Genomic DNA, 18,746 nt, shown 5'->3' with positions numbered 1-18,746 from the left:
AAATACAGACTGAAAGTGAGGGGATGGAAAAAGATATTCCATGCAAATGGAAATCAAAAGAAAGCTAGAGTAGCAATACTCATATCAGAAAAAAATAGATTTTAAAATAAAGAATGTTACAAGAGACAAGGAAGGACACTACATAATGATCAAGGGATCAGTCCAAGAAGAAGATATAACAATTATAAATATATATGCACCCAACATAGGGGCACCTCAATACATAAGGCAAATGCTAACAGCTATAAAAGGGGAAATTGACAGTACCACAATAATAGTGGGGGACATTAACACCTCACTTACACCAAAGGACAGATCATCCAGAGAGAAAATTAATGAGGAAACACAAGCTTTAAATGACACAATAAACCAGATGAATTTAATTGATATTTGTAGGGCATTCCATCTGAAAACCGCAGATTACACTTTCTTCTCAAGTGCACATGGAAGATTCTCCAGGATAGATCACATCTTGGGTCACAAATGAAGCCTCGGTAAATTGAAGAAAATTGAAATCGTATCAAGCTTCTTTTCTGACCACAATGCTATGAGATGAGAAATCAATTACAGGAAAAAAACCCATAAAAAACCGAACATATGGAGGCTAATCAATACGCTACTAAGTAACCAAGACATCACTGAAGAAATCAAAGAGGAAATAAAAAAATACCTAGAGACAAATGACAAGGAAAACACGACGACCCAAAATCTATGGGATGCAGCAAAAGCAGTTTTAAGATAGAAGTTTATAGCAATAAAATCCTACCTGAAGAAATAAGAAAATTTTCAAATAAACAATCTAACCTTACACCTAAAGGAACTACAGAAAGAAGAACAAACAAAACCCCAAAATTAGTAGAAGGAAATAAATCATAAAGATCAGAGCAGAAATAAATGAAACAGAAACAAAGGAAACAATAGCAAAGATCAATAAAACTAAAAGCTGGTTCTTTGAGAAGATGAACAAGATTGATAAACCTTTAGCCAGACTCATCAAGAAAAACAGGGAGGAGACTCAAATCAATAAAATTAGAAATGAAAAAGGACAAGTTAAAACGGACACTGCAGAAATACAAAGCATCCTAAGAGACTACTACAAGCAACTCTATGCTAATAAAATGGACAACCTGGAAGAAATGGACAAATTCTTAGAAAGGTATAACCTTCCAAGACTGAACCAGGAAGAAATAGAAAATTTGAACAGACCAACCACAAGTAATGAAATTGAAACTGCGATTAAAAATCTTCTGACAAACAAATGTCTAGGACCAGATGGCTTCGCAGGTGAATTCTATCAAACATTTAGAGAACAGCTAACACCCATCCTTCTCAAACTCTTCTAAAAAATTGCAGAGGAAGGAACACTCCCAAACTCATTCTATGAGGCCACCATCACCCTGATACCAAAGCCAGATCAAGATACTACAAAAAAAGAAATTTACAGACCAATATCACTGATGAATATAGATGCAAAAATCTTCAACAAAATACTAGCAAACAGAATCCAACAACACAGTAAAAGGATCATACACCGTGATCAAGTGGGATTTATCCAAGTGATGCAAGGATTCTACAATATATGCAAATCAATCAATGTGATACACCATATTAACAAACTGAAGGAGAAAAACCATATGATCATCTCAATAGATGCAGAAAAAGCTTCTGACAAAATTCAACACCCATTTATGGTAAAAACTCTCCAGAAAGTGGGCATAGAGGGAACCTACCTCAACATAATAAAGGCCTTATACGACAAACCCACAGCAAACATCATTCTCAATGGTGAAAAACTGAAAGCATTTCCTCTAAGATCAGGAAAAAGACAAGGATGTCCACTCTCACCACTATTATTCAACAAAGTTTTGGAAGTCCCAGCCATGTGAATCAGAGAAAACAAAGAAATAAAAGGAATACAAAATGGAAAAGAAGAAGTAAAACTGTCACTCCTTTCAGATGACATGATACTATACATAGAAAATCATAAAGTTGCCACCAGAAAACTACTAGAGCTAATCAATGAATTTGGTAAAGTTGCAGGATATAAAACTAATGCACAGAAATCTCTTGCATTCCTAGACAGTAACAACAAAAGATCACAAAGAAAAATTCAGGAAACAATCCTACTCACCATTGCAACAGAAAGAATAAAATACCTAGGAATAAACCTATCTAAGGAGGTAAAAGACCTGTACTCAGAAAACTATAAGACACTAGTGAAAGAAATCAAAGATGACACAAACTGATGGAGAGATATACCATGTTCTTGGATTGGAAGAATCAATATTGTGAAAATGACTATACTACCCAAAGCAATCTACAAATTCAATGCAATCCCTATCAAATTACCAATGGCATTTTTTACAGAGCTAGAAAAAAGAATCTTAAAATTTGTGTGGAGACACAAAAGACCCTGAATAGGCAAAGCAATCTTGAGAAAAAAAAAAAAAAAATGGAGCAGGAGGAATCAGGCTTCCTGCCTTCATACTATACTACAAAGCTACAGTAATCAAGACAATATGGTACTGGCAGAAAAACAGAAATATAGATAAATGGAACAGGATAGAAAGCCCAGAGATTAACTCACGCACCTATGGTCAACTAATCTATGACAAAGGAGGCAAGGATATACAGTGGAAAAGACAGTCTCTTCCATAAGTGATGCTGGGAAAACTGGACAGCTACATGTAAAAGAATGAAATTAGAACACTCCCTAACACCATATACAAAAATAAACTGAAAATGGATTAAAGACTTAAGTGTAAAACCGGACACTATAAAACTCTTAGAGGAAAACATAGGAAGAACACTCTTTGACATAAATCACAGCAAGATCTTTTTTGACCCACCTCCTAGAATAATGGAAATAGAAACAAAAATAAACAAATGGACCTAATGAAAGTTAAAAGCTTTTGCACAGCAAAGGAAACCATAAACATGACAAAAAGACAACCCTCAGAATGGGAGAAAATATTTGCAAATGAATCAACGGACAAAGGATTAATCTCCAAAATATATAAACAGCTCATGCAGCTCAATATTAAAAAAACAAACGACCCAATCCAAAAATGGGCATAAGACCTAAACAGACATTTCTCCAAAGAAGACATACAGATGGCTAAGAGGCAGAAGAAAAGCTGTTCAACATCACTAATTAGAGAAATGCAAATCAAAACTACAATGAGGCATCACCTCACACTGTTTAGAATGGGCATCATCAGAAAATCTACAAATAATAAATGCTGGAGAGGGTGTGGAGAAAAGGGAACCCTCTTGCACTGTTGGTGGGAATGTAAATTGGTACAGCCACTATGGAGAACAGATGGAGGTTCCTTAAAAAACTAAAAATAGAATTACCATATGACTCAGCAATCCCACTACTGGGCATATACCCAGAGAAAACCATAATTTAAAAAGACACATGCACCCCAATGTTCATTGCAGCACTATTTCCAATAGCTAGGTCATGGAAGCAACCTAAATGTCCATTGACAGACAAATGGATAAAGAAGATGTGGTACATTTGTACAATGGAATATTACTCAGCCATAAAAAGTCACAAAATTGGATCATTTGTATAGGTGTGGATGGACCTAGAGAGTGTCATACAGTGAAGTAAGTCAGAAAAAAAAAACAAATAGTGTATATTAATGCACATATGTGGAATCTAGAAAAATGGTACAGATGAACCTGTTTGTAAAGCAGAAATAGAGACACAGATGCAGAGAACAAATGTAAGGACACCAAGGGGGAAAAGCAGGGGGGTAAGTGTTGGGGAGTGTGATGAACTCAGTGATTGGGATGGACATATATACACTTATATGTATAAAATAGATAAATAATAAGAACCTGCTGTATATCACAGGTAACTCCACTTTGCTGTACAATAGAAACTAGCACAACACTGGAAAACAACTATACCCCAATAAAAAAACATAAAAAAATTTAAAAAAATAAATAAAAGGAGTCATTCCTAAAGCATCAGTAGTTATCGAAAACAAGATGCTGCTGCTGAGAAGACAGGGCCAATCTTTACCTTTTGACCGAGTTGGATCAGAATTCTATTACAGGCGGTGTTGAAGCTCTATTCTATTTCTCATGTGCTTGCAGTGCTGTATTCCTCTACCTCTTATGGAGACTTATCTGACCTTCTGCATTCCACCTGCTAATTTAGAACTGCACAGTCCATATTTGGAAGATCAATTCAATTAGTGCTTGAAAAGTAATCTCCTGACTGTTGCTGCCACTGGTTACTTGGCTTGTTTTACTTATAACAGAATATCTTTGCTCTTAAAAAATCAAAAGGATGTCAAGATATTTTTTGCCCACCCTCAGAGATTGCAAGACCTCACCTAAGATGATATTTTTTCCAAAATTGGGAGAATATCCTCAAAGCACCTAGTGTCTTGACATGCTTGTAATACCTAAATAATTATTGAATAGCCACAACAATAGTAACTTTTGAATACATGTGCAGTACCATTTTGCAACTTCCCCAAAGCTTGGCTGTGTTAATTAATTTATGCCTCGCAAGAACCTCTTGCTGTAGGCAGGATACTATCATTAATCCTCACTATGCAGACAGGGAAACCGAGTCAAAAAAAGATCAAATTACTCAAGTTCTCATAGCTGGTAAATGGCAGACTGGGGACTTGATCCCAAATTCCCTGCCATGACATTTTGTGGTCTTTTTTTACTATATTACCAGTCTTCCCTCCCCAACAGAGCCCTCTTTGGATACATGAACCTTTAGGAAAGTTGGCTATATAACATTTTTGCTATCTGAAACTTTCAAAACCCTTTCAGTCTAGTTCAACTGGTTCAAGTTCAGCTTTATCACAAGTGGGTGCTACTTCTCCATGACTCCTCTTTATGAGCTGTCACCTTCCCTAACCCCTCAGGGGTCTCTAACTCTTTTGGTTATTTCAGAGCTTTAAGATCATTTTCTTATTCATTTCAGAAACTATTTGTATCAGTCTTACTTTACATGTCAAAACTGAATGTTCTGACAAACTACGGCAATCATTCTTTGGAGATAAGACTCCACTAGCAGCTTTGAGCCCTCCCTCTTGAAAATACATATGAATCTAGATCTCTATCTAAGCCATATCAACATCATCAACACCCCAGCTCAACACACATATAGGGTAACACCTAGGTTTCCTAAGTCTACTGACTTTCCTCAGAGCTGATAATCCACAACTTAATCTTGCTCATCCCTGCTCGTTTTATTTATTTTATGCCACTGTCTTTGACATATATAATATGGCAGCTTACAAAGTAAGGTGCCGGTACCACCCTAAGAGTTGGGAATATAGTAGAAAAATGGAGGAGCCAGGGGTACCAAACAGATTCTCATGCTTGACTTTTACCCAAACTTAAAAAAAAAAAAAAAAATGAGAGAATTTAACAGCAATGATAAAGACATACATTTGTGGGATACATCCTGGCCTCACATAAGTGAAACAAATCTTTCCTTTTTCTTTTTTTTTTCCCTTTATTGGAGTATAATTGCTTTACAATGTTGTGTTAGTTTTTGCCGCACATTGAAGTGAATCAGCCATATGCATACACACATCCCCTCCCTCTTAGACCCCCCTCCCTCTTAGACCCCCCCCCACCATCCCACCCAACTAGGCCATCACAGAGCACCAAGCTGAGCTCCCTGTGCTATACAGCAGGTTCCCACTAGCTATCTATTTTATGCATGGTAGTGTATTTATGTCAAACCTTACCTCCCAATTCATCCCACCCTCCCCTTAGCCCCTCCGTGTCCACACGTCCATTCACTATGTCTGCCTTTCTATTCCTGCCCTTCAAATAGGTTCACCTGTGCCACTTTTCTAGATTCCACATACATGCGTTAATATACAATATTTGTTTTTCTCTTTCTGACTTAAATCTTAATCTAAGACCTTTTACTGTGAAACAAACTAAAAAATGCAGATTTGAGACAGAGAGAAGAGGGAAGAGGAAGAAAGATAGATACATGACTAGTCAGGAAAAGGAAAACACACATAATGCAGATGTGGACTTGGCCATAAATTAAATGAAGAATTCCTCCAAATCTGCAGTGCTTCTAAATCCTACATTAAAAGTTTTTTTATTGAGATATAGTTGATTTATAATATTAGTTTCAGGTGTACAACATAGTGATTCAAAATTTTTATATATTATACTCCATTTATAGTTATTATAAAATATTGGCTATATTCTCTGTGCTGTACAATATATCCTTGCAGCTTATTTATTTTATACATAGTAGTTTGTACTTCTTAATCCCTTCCCCTATCCTGCTGTTACCCCCTTCTCTCCCCACACTGGTAACCATTAGTTTGTTCCCTATATCTGTGACTCTATTTCTGTTTTGTTATATTCATTTGTTTTTTTGTTTTTCAGATTCCACATATAAGTGATAACAAACAGTATTTGTCTTTCTCTGTCTGACTTATTTCACCAAGCATAATACCCTCCAGGTCCATCCATATTGTTGCAAATGGCAAAATTTTATCTACATTTTTAAAAGAAATTAAATTCAGTAGTTTAAAGCAATATTCTTTCATTGTGTCAACATCACAAAGTAAAAGTTAGTTAATATAATACAACACTCTCCTCAGTAATATAAGGAAACCAGAGAATTTTATAACTAGAATGAATTCAGTCATCAATAACTACATGAAAGAAAAAAATGTATATACAGATTATTTTAAGGTGTTTTAAATTAAACTTCATTAGATAACCAATAATGTAGAAATCTGCTTAATGTAAAATATTACAGAGAAAGCAAGAACAGAAGGAAAGTAAATTGTATAAAAATAGAAATATTCATAATAGAAGGAAAACTAAAATGTGCCTTCCTCTTATTTTTTGAGAAATAATTTTTAATCCTATTAATATTCAAATTTCCTCAATTGTCAGCTAAATATCCTTTATTATTTGTTTTTCCAAAACCCAGTTCAGTCTAGCACCACACATTGCATCTATTTTTTTAGTGCAATCCTCTTTCCCTACTCTCTGCCTTGTCTCCATGTTGCTTACTTGTTGAAGAGTTGTTTCCTTGGACAAAAACACATCATTTTGAAAATACAAAATCAAATTTAAATGAAATGAAAAAACCTTAAAAATCTTACTTACCAAAAGAGAATAGGGACAGTTATTATGTTCAAAAGGTTTAGAAAAGAAATCGGTATTGTGGTCCAGTCTCTGGTGTCCTCCATATTCCGCTGCATCTGAATCTAGCACAATTTTGTACGTACAACTGTTAAGGAATCACAACGGTTTAGGAGTTGAATGAGACATTATAAAACATTTCTGAGACAGGATTTAAAAGCGAGTATTTTGAAAACTGTTTAATGATGATTTGTGCTATGTTCTCATTTCTTCTCTAAGATTTCTGAGTTTGAGTTTATCGTGTTTGAAAGGGGCTTTATAGGCTATCTAGTCCGCACACCCATGGGATCCTTGTTATCCTTTTATCACAGCTCGTCACATGATCATCCATACCTATTAATGAAGAATCTACTTTCCTCTTCATGTAACTAATTCCATTTGCTAGAAATTCTTCTCCATATTGAACAGAATTTTGATTTCTTGGGACTTTTTCTACGCAGAAAAGCCATAAAGAATAAGTTCAAAATACAGTAATTTTCAAATATTTAACAATAGCTATTTTGTCTCCATGTGTCCTCTGCATACATAACTAAACAATTACTAAATGTAATCCCAGCACCTTTGATCATTACTCATTTGATATGGCTTTTTACTATTTCCCCATCTGTGAATTCATTGCAGTCTGCTAAATCCTGGTTAATAAAGTGAGGAACACAGAAGAGAACTAAGGGTCCATGTGTGATCTGAAGACCAAGTAGGCTCAGTCTTTCCCCTTGGTTACAAGCAGCATGCTTCTATTAATGCACAAGATCATGCAAACATACTATCCATCATGCCACAGGTGGATTCATGTTGTAATCATGTGATCTGCTACAACTTAACATCTGATTTTTCACAATGAGCTATTATGCATGTTAGCATTATTGTATTTATAACAAAATAACAGCTATGGTTATTATGTTCAAACTTATGCTCAGAAAGTCTAGAAATGATACTTGATTAAAAAATCCACAAGTAAATATAAATGGGTACCTAGAAATTTAAGTTTCTTCTAGCTTAAGGAGGGAGACAGATAGGTGTCTAGGTGCTTTGTATTTTCTTTTCCTCGTATATAAATATTTAATCTCAGAAACGTTTGTACCTTTTCATTACAGTTAAAGTTATCACATTAAAAGTACATGGGAAAAAAAAAGTACATGTGGATAACAAACTATGACCATATTGTCATGCCTAGGGGACCTCTGTTTGGGTAAGAGATGCAGATGGACGCACCACAGGAACTTTTGCTGGGAGTGGTGGCGCCATTTCAGTCAATCCAGGTCGGCCTACTCTGATGCAAATTTAGACTAATACTGTAATCAGCATGTTACTGTGTTTAAAAGAGAGGGAGAGGGAGGGGGAGAAAGACTGAGTTCAAAAGATGACTACTGGGTACAAGCTCATTCATTCTAAAGTCACTCAGTAGAGTTGCACATGATTTGAGCATATGGATTTATTTAATGGGGAAATACAGACAGTGAAAATAAATCATTAGGGGCATGGTAAATAAATGAAGTATTGTGGAATGAAAGGAACTACTAAAGTAAAAGTTTAGCTTTGGTTCTTCATCCTAGTTCATTAAATACTTGCACAGTCTTCAAAAAGCATTAAACAAAAACAAAAAGAGTACAATACAGTTTAGAGAATAATGACCTAGAATCCTTTCTAAAACACTTGAAATACAGTATCAATTGTTAAATTATTAGTTAACAGCATAGATTATTGGTAGTTGTGACTGAAGACAGCAAGTATATCATGAAAAGCACCGATTCCCAAGCTGTGGGTTGATAATCACTGGTCATTGTGTTATAAGGGTCCCACAGAATGAGTAATTATGTTATTAAAAGGGACTGGGATGGATCCTATATGTACATTGTCTGAAGACTAAATTATGTTATTATACCCATTTGCTACTGTATTTCAAAGAATGTGCACTTTTTTGATTAATGAGATATAAATTCATTTAAAAAGTCACAGAATTCGTAGTAAGTTTTTTGATATATTTTCTCAATCAAGGATACTGAAAGAACAATTGTTATATAAGAACCAATTTCGTTTTGACATTGAAAAGGATCATCGCACTGAAAATGGTTAGAATCTACTCACTTAATCTATAATTTATAGCTATAAAGAAAAAGCTTACAAAAGCCATAAAGTTTCAAAGTATCAGTTTAGACATATTTCTCTGATCTATAATTTAAAGAAAAAAATTCTGCTGTGGCCACTTTTGGAATTCTCCAGCCCTGTGTGTCTCTATTACCCAGGGAATACAGCCACATCCTTTAGAAAACACATCCCTTAAACTCCAGAAATTCCAACAATTTAAAACACTAGATTAAAAGTAATGATTGTGAAAGAGCTTTATAATTGTAAATTACTACAACATACTACTCAAGTGTCAACTTAAAAAAATGCACAACGTGAGAGCTGAGAGTTAAGTTTTATTTGGGGCAAAATGAGGACTGCAGTCTGGGAGACAGCATCCCAGATAGCTCTGAGAAACTGCTCCGAAGAAGCAGGGGGGAAGGTCAGTATATATGTGATTTTGGTGAAGGGGGGATACATTCAATCAAGCGCATATTTTTTACAGAAGTTTTCTACTAGTCTCGTGCAGGTTACTGCTAGTCACGAGGAGCAGACGTCACCCTGAAGGATTTTAGTGCTTCTCTAGATATGAGGAGATACAAGAATTGGGCTCATAAAATTGCTCCTGAAAATATCTAACTATCTGAAGGCCTGATCTGCCAGTTTTTCCCAGAGCACAGAGTGCCTCATTTCTGCTCTCCACCCCGAACTCCTTTCAGGGGGTGTTGAAAGTCAGCAAAAGCAGCAGCTCATGATTTAATCCTTGTAGACGTAGATGGCAAGTGCCAATGGAAAATGCCAATTCATAGTTGACACAAAAATCAGGAAACCCCGTCTTTTAGTAACACTGCTTAGCATAAACATTTTTAAAGAGGTTATCTGGGCAATTGGATTTTTGTTTTTCTCATCTCTTGCTCAGGCATTCCCTCACTCCCTCTTTCTCATGTACATATGAGCACACACAAACCCACACAAATACACAGACACACACAGATACACACATGCACATGACGTGGGACCCACACAGCACCAATACCCCTACAAAGCCCTATCTTCCACTAAATAACATCCCTCTGAAAATATAACTCAGAGCTAATATACACTTAAACTACCTTCTTCATGTGGTTTCCAGTTCCACAGTGGATAAAACAAATTTAGCAGGACATCTCAACAACTTCACATCTCTTTCATTCATAGCTACCTCCCTACATCTAGCAGACTGCCTTCTCATAATAGCTTCTCAATACATCTTTGAAACTGATATTCAGGATGACAATTCTGATTCACCAAGAAAGGCCAAATTACATGTCTTATTTTTTATATTCGAGGAAAGTAGGAGAAATTATTTTCCCTTTCACTTAATAAATACAATGTAGGAGGCACTGTACAAGATATTAAAAAAAAAAGACTAAGATGTGGTTTTAGTTCACATGCAACTCATAGCCTATTAAGGGGAGATTAGAAATGAATATGAATGTCTATAAATAAAACAGAAAGCAATATGCAATGAGAGGTAGAGCCAAGGAGGGAAGGTAGGATTGACAGTCTGTAAACAAAAAACTTTTGAAGGCTAGGCTAGACTGTTAAGATTTATTTTGTAATTAAGTATGAGAACATTGAAGGTTTGTGAGAAAGGTTATGACAATCAAAAAAATTAACCTGAAGGTTGAGGGTAGAATAGGATGAACAAAGGAAAGACTAAGTCAGAGAAACCAGCCAGGGACCTAACAATGGTTCACGGAGAGTAGTATGGCTAAACTTGGATAATGCAAATGGAGAGACATACATAAACCAATGAGATTTTGGATGTGCAACTAATGGTACTCAAATGTAAGGAAACCGATGCTCAATTTGGGGAAACACTTGGAAGGGGAGAATAGTTGTGCCCAAAGACACACAATAAGTTTAGTGGCAGAGCTGGGATGTAGACACAAGTCAAATTCAGATCTAATTACCCTACTCTCCACAAGTGGATGCCTATTTTATGCCAAGAATCAGGCAAAGTGTTTTTGCAGGCAATTTCTTGTTTAATTCTAAATTTGAGATTCTAAGCATAAAGAGGTTGGAATGAACATGACATGAAGAATAAAAACAAGGAAAACAGATACAGTGATATCCATCTGAGTGTTTAATTAAATTTAAAAGATTGGTGTTAAAGAACTGTACTTCTTAACATTACTTAAGGAGTCTGGATATCTGAGGTTTATTGCATTTGTTCTAGATCAATTTCTTGTTTAGTTGGTTCATTTGGTCACTTGATTGGGGAACACAAAATTATTGAACTGAAAAAATGTACCTTGCTCAATTTGGGAAAATACAGTAGGGAAAGAATGATAGAATGATAGAATTTTTATGGAGATTTTCTTTTAAAAAAGGAGATCAAATAGATCCCTATCCATTTGGATATCATTTAAAAATATTATTTCTTCTTATTTTAAATTCAAGAGCTTCCTAAGTATTTGATATATCTATCAACAGGTTGAAGTAGATAAGAAGTTTTAAGCATTATTTTATCATGTGTCCTTAAATTTGAACCAAGGAAGAGCCACGTTCTGAAGACCTGTACTAATAAGATTAAAGAACAGTGAAGACATGAAGACTCTTAAATTCAATGGCTCTTCAAATACTTCAAAAGCTGCTGTGTTTGCTCAGCCACTTGATAAAGTGTCTGTTCAAAGTATAAGGATTTTGATGTAAGAAGTACTATCGTTTAAATCATTCTGCACTAAACTCACTTCACTCCTGCTGAAGAAACTAAGGAAATTTATTGTAAGGTACAAACCCTGAGGTTTCAGACTGAGTGACAATAAAAGGGGTTCTCTAGTGACTAGGTGGCCATAAAGATGGCAAAGCTGGTAAGTTACCATATATCTTTAAATCTAAGACACCTTCAATTTTAAGATGAATTATTTTATACACCTCCAATAAAGAGAAAAATATCACTACCATGCTAATCACTGTAAGACACATCCCAATTGAAGACATGTTAAAATGTGAAAAAAATGTACACTTAGAATATATGAATTTGGTATGTTATTTTTAGATCTGATTCTTTAATCAACCCACCCATAGTATTATGACTGCAATAACTTTTGGGAGTTAAGTGACCCCAGGAGAGAGGATCTGTATCAAAGGCAGAAAACAGTAGGTACGAAATTCTAAGGAACTGTGAACAAACATCTGGCAGTATAAGAACAGGTGGTAGAAAACAAAAATAATTTCATGTTTTTAACAGTCTAAAGATAACCACCCAGCACAGGACTTGCCTCAATGTTCTAACATAATGCTCCCCTTTCTATGTTTCATGAATTGAGTTTTATTTATTGCCAGCCACAATTCACAAAATCTTAGGTTTTGGCTGTATAGCGTCTCAAATAGATGTCTCTCTATTTTATAAATATAGTTAAATTATACCTAATTTATTGTCCTGAACCACAGAAATGGTCATAAATGACAATCTTTAGTTGCTCTCTCTGCTCTCTTTCCAAATATAGAAGTAGCAAAAACTTGTGATGTGTTGCTGTATGTTTTATGAATGTATATGTGTGTTAGAGTGAGGCAGGTGTGTGTGTGTGTGTGTGTGTGCGTGTGTGTGTATCTGATTTAGGCATTTCTGTCTTTAGGTCTGTCATCTAGAATATACGATGATTTAAAAATTCACCAATGGAAATGGAAATGCTATTTTCATTATTTGTTTGAAACTATTATAGGGCAATGGATATGTATGAGTATATTACTTTCAGTAGACAATATCCATTTAGCTTTTTGCTCTACCTAACTTTAATTTTAAAAAAACTCCTCCAATATTATATTTCTAAAATAAAATTAAAAGAGAGTAAAATAAAAATAAATAGGAAATTTACTACTGAATGTAGTCAAATTATATTTTAAATATAATGAAAGGCAAGTGGAACTTCCCTTTAAGGGTACAATATATTTTTTAAAATTTTTATTAGTTTACATTAAAATTTTATCGTCCTTGAAAAAGGCAACAACTTCAATGCATGAGCTACATGTGCATTCAAGTTTGTGAACACTGTTTTCATTAAAAGTTTAAATGACAACCACATCTTAATTAAGTGTAAAACAAAAGTATATTTCTAGTATAATTTAGAATGTGCTTGTTTCATCAGTAGGTTTCTGATTTTAGCCTAAAAAATAAACTCCAACTCCTGCAAGCTTACTTCCTTAACTATACATTCTTAGAAACTGTACAATGCAGAATAACAATAAAGTAAACTCAAAGGATGAGGGGCTCAAATATAATCTACCATCTTAATTAATGGATTGCTATGCTTTTTGAAATGCATTTTCAAGCAAATTATTAGTTCACTCTTAGGCACCAAATTGAATAATATAAAATACTGAGCACTACATATTTCTCTATGCAAATAGAAATATTATTCTAAATACTTTACAGAATTCTTTGACTAACCTAATTAGGAACTTTTCTTTGTCCTAGAAGATTATATAACTTGAACTAAAAAATGTCACTGTTTCTCAGTAACTCAAGAAAGGAAAATAAGGAAAAAATATGCCCACACTTCTAGACTAACCTCCCTCTAAAATTGTTGGGCTTTGTCTGTGCCATTAAAGATTATTACCCAAAGAACTTATAAATTCAATTATTTGACGAAGCAATAGCAATTATTTAGAACTGCAAAAGAAAAAACAACCAATTTTTATACATCTTTTAAACACATACTTTGTCATCAAAATGAGTTTTGCCCATGTAGATGCAACATTTTTTACAAACATATTGTGCTTTTGAACTCAAAATAATCTTGACATAGGCTATAAAGAAACGTCTTCACCCAAACTTACTCTAATACATCCTTTAATAGAGTCCTATGCAATGTATATATAAATGGAAAATATAATTGGAAACTTCAAAGTTCCTGAAAAATAATGACAATTAGCGTAAGTAAGCATCATCTAAGCTATTTCATGCAGACAAGAATAGGAGAAAGCATCCTAAAACAGTAAAATACAGTGGGTGCATGGCTTTGGGGTCCAACAATTGCATTCTAAACCCGATTTTGCCAATTACCAACTGTGTGTCTTCCAGCAAGTTACTGAATTTCCTGGAGGCTCAGTTTCTCACTGGTAAAACGGAGGTAATATATCAGAGGGTTGCTGTGAGGATTCACAGAAGCAAAGTACATCAAGTGCTTAACACGGTGCCCAGTGCTGGGAAAAATGCTCAAGTTATTAGCTGCTCTTTATATTATTATTATAGACCCTGGACCATTTAAACTGCTGTCTAAAGTGATGAAAAATGTAAAAGTAGGTCGATTTACTTTCTTACTTTTTACACCCAACTTGGCCTTTGCTTCCTTTGTGACTTTTCCATTCCTTTCTCCCATGTCTTTGTTCTCACTACAATCTAAACGCTTTTCCTGTTATTTAAACAAGCTGAACATTGAAGTTTGATTGGACAGTACATTGAACTATTTGAGGACTACACACTTTTTAAAATTTTATTATTATTATTATTATTATTATTTTGTGGTACGCGGGCCTCTCACTGCTGTGGCCTCTCCCGTTGCGGAGCACAGGCTCCGGACGCGCAGGCTCAGCGGCCATGGCTCATGGGCTCAGCCGCTCCACGGCATGTGGGATCTTCCTGGACCGGGGCACGAACCCATGTCCCCTGCATCGGCAGGCAGACTCTTAACCACTGCGCCACCAGGGAAGCCCTAAAATTTTATGAATTTTTAAAAATGCTCCTCATGCTCCTGAGAAAGATTGAGAAGCCTACTCTGAACATCCTAACTGAAAATTAAACACTTCCCCACACGCAATTGCATTTGTCCTGATTTTTCAACACAGCATTATCAACTTTTATCATCCTATAAATTTAATTATTAAATTTTCTCTCTTCCTTTAATTAAAATAAAACTCTATAAGGGAAATATGTCTTTCCCCATCCCCCCTCTTCCCCTCTACCTGGGACCTAGATTAGTACCTGGAATATTTATTGAGTGGATCTTCTTTTCATTATTTTCCTATGGCAGTATCCTCCTTGGGTTTTGATCTATGCAAGCTTTAAGAAATAATTTAACACTACTTTAGTCATAAAAGAACAACCTTGATTCTCTTCCCTCATTTTTTTTTTTTTTTTTTTTTTTTTTGCGTTACACTGGCCTCTCACTGCTGCGGACTCTCCCGCTGTGGAGCACAGGTTCCGGACGCACAGGCCCAGCGGCCATGGCTCACGGGCCCAGCCGCTCCGCGGCATGTGGGATCCTCCCGGACCGGGGCACGAAACCGTGTCCCCTGCATCGGCAGGCGGACTCTCAACCACTGCACCACCAGGGAGGCCCTCTTCCCTCATTTTATAGAGTTAATATTCCAGATCCGTACAATGTAACTTCTAACACAATCCCATTTCATTATCTATCAAGTTTTACTTGGACATTTTAAAAGATTTTTTTCCCTTCTTTTTGGAACAGTCACAACAGTTAAACAGATGCATGTCAGCTTGAAGCAATTAATTCTCAAGTGAATAACTCTGATTGGTATGAGCCCTGGAGACAGACATTTTATATAATTCTTAGTTGAAGTGGATAAATGATTACATGTTTACTAAAGTCGACATATACTCAAAGACTTGTATTATCAACTTGACTGGTTAGCCTTCTTTATACAGATGACAAATTAAGCATTGAACATCAAAATGACTGTGAAAAATCATATATATATTATTTTATATATAATTTGGCAAGGCCAGGATATGCACTTAGGAATAATATTTTCTACACTCTACCACCATCTGCCAGTTAAAGTCTGCAAAGTAAATGAACATTAAAATACTTAAACATTTGAAAGCTTATTCTTTTAGTGTTGGTAGTAGAAACATCCTTTTTATTTATTTGAAGTCAAAATTTATTAGGAGTAATGTATAGTCTATATTCTTCTTTCTCTTTTAACTTTTAAGACCAAATAGAAAATCTAATACTTTAGGGCTTACTCAGTGCTTCAGAAAGGTAAATGAGAAGGGGCTGAGCTAGCTTTCCTTGAGAAACTGTCAAGTAAAGCTTACAGGAGTATGTGTGTATATGTGTGCGTGTATATGTGCACACATGCATCATTACTCCCAGTCATTCCTGAGCACTTCTGGGCACACAGTCAGTAACTATCAAAACTTTACCTAGGTTGATGATTGTGAGGAAAAAGATTCAAAGTAAACATTTCTCCACAGGCACCAAAAAAATTGAGTAAGAGAGCTTTAAACACACATACACATGTGATTGTTAATATATATATTTTCCAGGGGTATAATAAATCTAGTATAGTAGTTTACAATCATCTTGAAAACAATCATATTGGTTTAATCTTACTAGGTAGATGTGGAAAAGAATTACACAAGAAAAGAGTAAAGCTGCTAAGTTATTTCTGAAAAGTGCATTTTGTACAATTCAAAACAAAATGAACCAATGTTTTGGCTATGGTAGTCAAATGTAAAGATGATTTACATAATTGAAATGAGAAAAAATTCTGGCACATTTTGGATCAAATTCTATGTAGACTTATTTTTATAGTTATTTCACAAATGTTGAGTTTTATTTAGACTATCCAAATATTATTAAAATTCCAAAGTGATGTGACTACTATGGTCATAAAAGAGTTAACCAAATCCAGTAAGACAATCTGTATATCCCTTAGGTAAGTTGTCTGAAGCTGTCAACAAACAAAATATCACCAGGAATACATTTCCTACATTCAAAACTATTAAGGCAAGAAAAGGAAATATATACAATTAAATGAAAGAAAGCTGATGATAGCAGGACGCTTCTCTTAAACCTCTTTGTAAAGTTTCTTTATTCTATGGGATTTTTAGTCCCCAGACTCTTGATCCTCTAACATCCTTTAGCACCTAGCATGACACTTTCGCAATCTGCACTTGAAGCTGAAATGTACTTAGATTTATATCTTGGTTTAACAAATATTTGAGAAGTCATCTTTTTCCTTAAAAAGTCATTTTACCCCTTTAAAGTGAATATGTTTGTTTTAAAAATACTTCAGCTAAATTAATCTGTGTTTGTGAGTGTCAGAAACTAGGACAGTGTAACACTGCAAAAAATGACATTTAGTCAGAGACACCATTAACTTCTACAAAGAGAAGCAGAGAAAACAAATAAAATTATAAGTAGTTAGTGAGACACACTTTACCTATTTTAATGGTGTTTCTACAGGGCAACAAAAGGTGAATTATCTGGTGCCCAAGTAAAACTGTGCTGACCTTACAGGAACTAGACTTAAATCACATTTATTCACTTACTAAGAATATGATCTTGTGAAAGTTATAAATCTTTCTAATGCTTATATTTAATTTGAGGATAAAAATACTTGCCTGAGGGCTTCCCTGGTGGCGCAGTGGTTGAGAGTCCACCTGCCGATGCAGGGGACACGTGGTCGTGCCCCGGTCTGGGAAGATCCCACATGCCGTGGAGCGGTTGGGCCCATGAGCCATGGCCACTGAGCCTGCGCATCTGGAGCCTGTGCTCCGCAGCGGGAGAGACCACAACAGTGAGAGGCCCGCGTACAGCAAAAAAAAAAAAAAAAAAAATTTGCCTGACCCCATCACTAAGATGATGTGAGGGCAAGATGAGTCAATATAAATAAAAGTATTCATACACTGTCAATTGTTATGCAATTTAACTTTTGGTACTAATTTGGAAACCGTCTCTAAAATACATCTGATCCAACCAATTCTATTTAATTGAATAGAACCAGGTCATGCTAGAGTTCTTCTACCTTTCAAAAAGCTATGATTCCAGACTGCTCAGTATTTCCTAACAGTCATTAAACATCACAAAATTTCACTTAGTGAATAGGGGAAGACCATGGTAGAAGGGGCAATTTGGGATCATCTTCACAGAGCTACAGCTGAAGTTATGAGCATGTGTGAGTTCTTCAAGGGAAAAGAGCAAGAAAAAAGAATAAATGATTGGGTTTGGATCTGAGGGGAAAAAAGACAACACAAAGAGTGATTAGAGAAGAAAGGGAAATCAAGATAGTGGTGCAGCATGTGGAGAAAGTGGAGGTAAGGAAGAAAGGTGGGCCAATGGTACAAGAATGAGGAAAAGATATAGCAGGGAGCAGAAGACTTTTAATTCCACTACTTCGGAAGGACAGAAATCATTTTGTAGTGGTGAAGTGGGGAATAGGAAATGAAAAAAGAAGTATGACAAGAGAATGTAGGCAACAGAGAGGATTAGTATCTACTCCTCTCATCCTTTCTTTCCCTTCCTTTTATTATCAAATTTCTAGTGCATTTTTAGAATAATGATAATGACAGTAATTATGACCATCGCAGCTAACAGGTACTGAGCTTATAGTATGTGCTGGACACTGTTGCCAAGCCTTTCACATGTCATTAACTCATTTAATTCTGACAATAATTCTACAAGTAGGTGTTTTAAAAATGAGAAAACTTGGAAACAAAGAAATTACTTTCATGAGTAAGTGGAAGAGATGGAACTTGAACCCTCAGATGGTCTTATTCC

General features: G+C 35.3%; 1 protein-coding gene across 1 annotated transcript in view; it reads right to left on the bottom strand.

The window, feature by feature from the left end:
* Nucleotides 1–18,746, bottom strand: part of GBE1 (1,4-alpha-glucan branching enzyme 1) — a 302,490-nt gene that overhangs the window by 9,553 nt on the left and 274,191 nt on the right. Inside the window, exon 15 of the mRNA XM_082624667.1 lies at nucleotides 7,135–7,252. Within this exon, the coding sequence (XP_082480793.1) occupies nucleotides 7,135–7,252 (118 nt within the window). The remainder of the gene's footprint in view (nucleotides 1–7,134; nucleotides 7,253–18,746) is intronic.

This window comes from Mesoplodon mirus (genome assembly GCF_964341445.2).
Source record: "Mesoplodon mirus genome assembly, chromosome: 6".
Lineage (NCBI taxonomy): Eukaryota > Metazoa > Chordata > Mammalia > Artiodactyla > Ziphiidae > Mesoplodon > Mesoplodon mirus.
The sequence above is the reverse complement of the archived record's forward strand: the minus strand, read 5'-3'. Positions and strand labels throughout refer to the sequence as shown.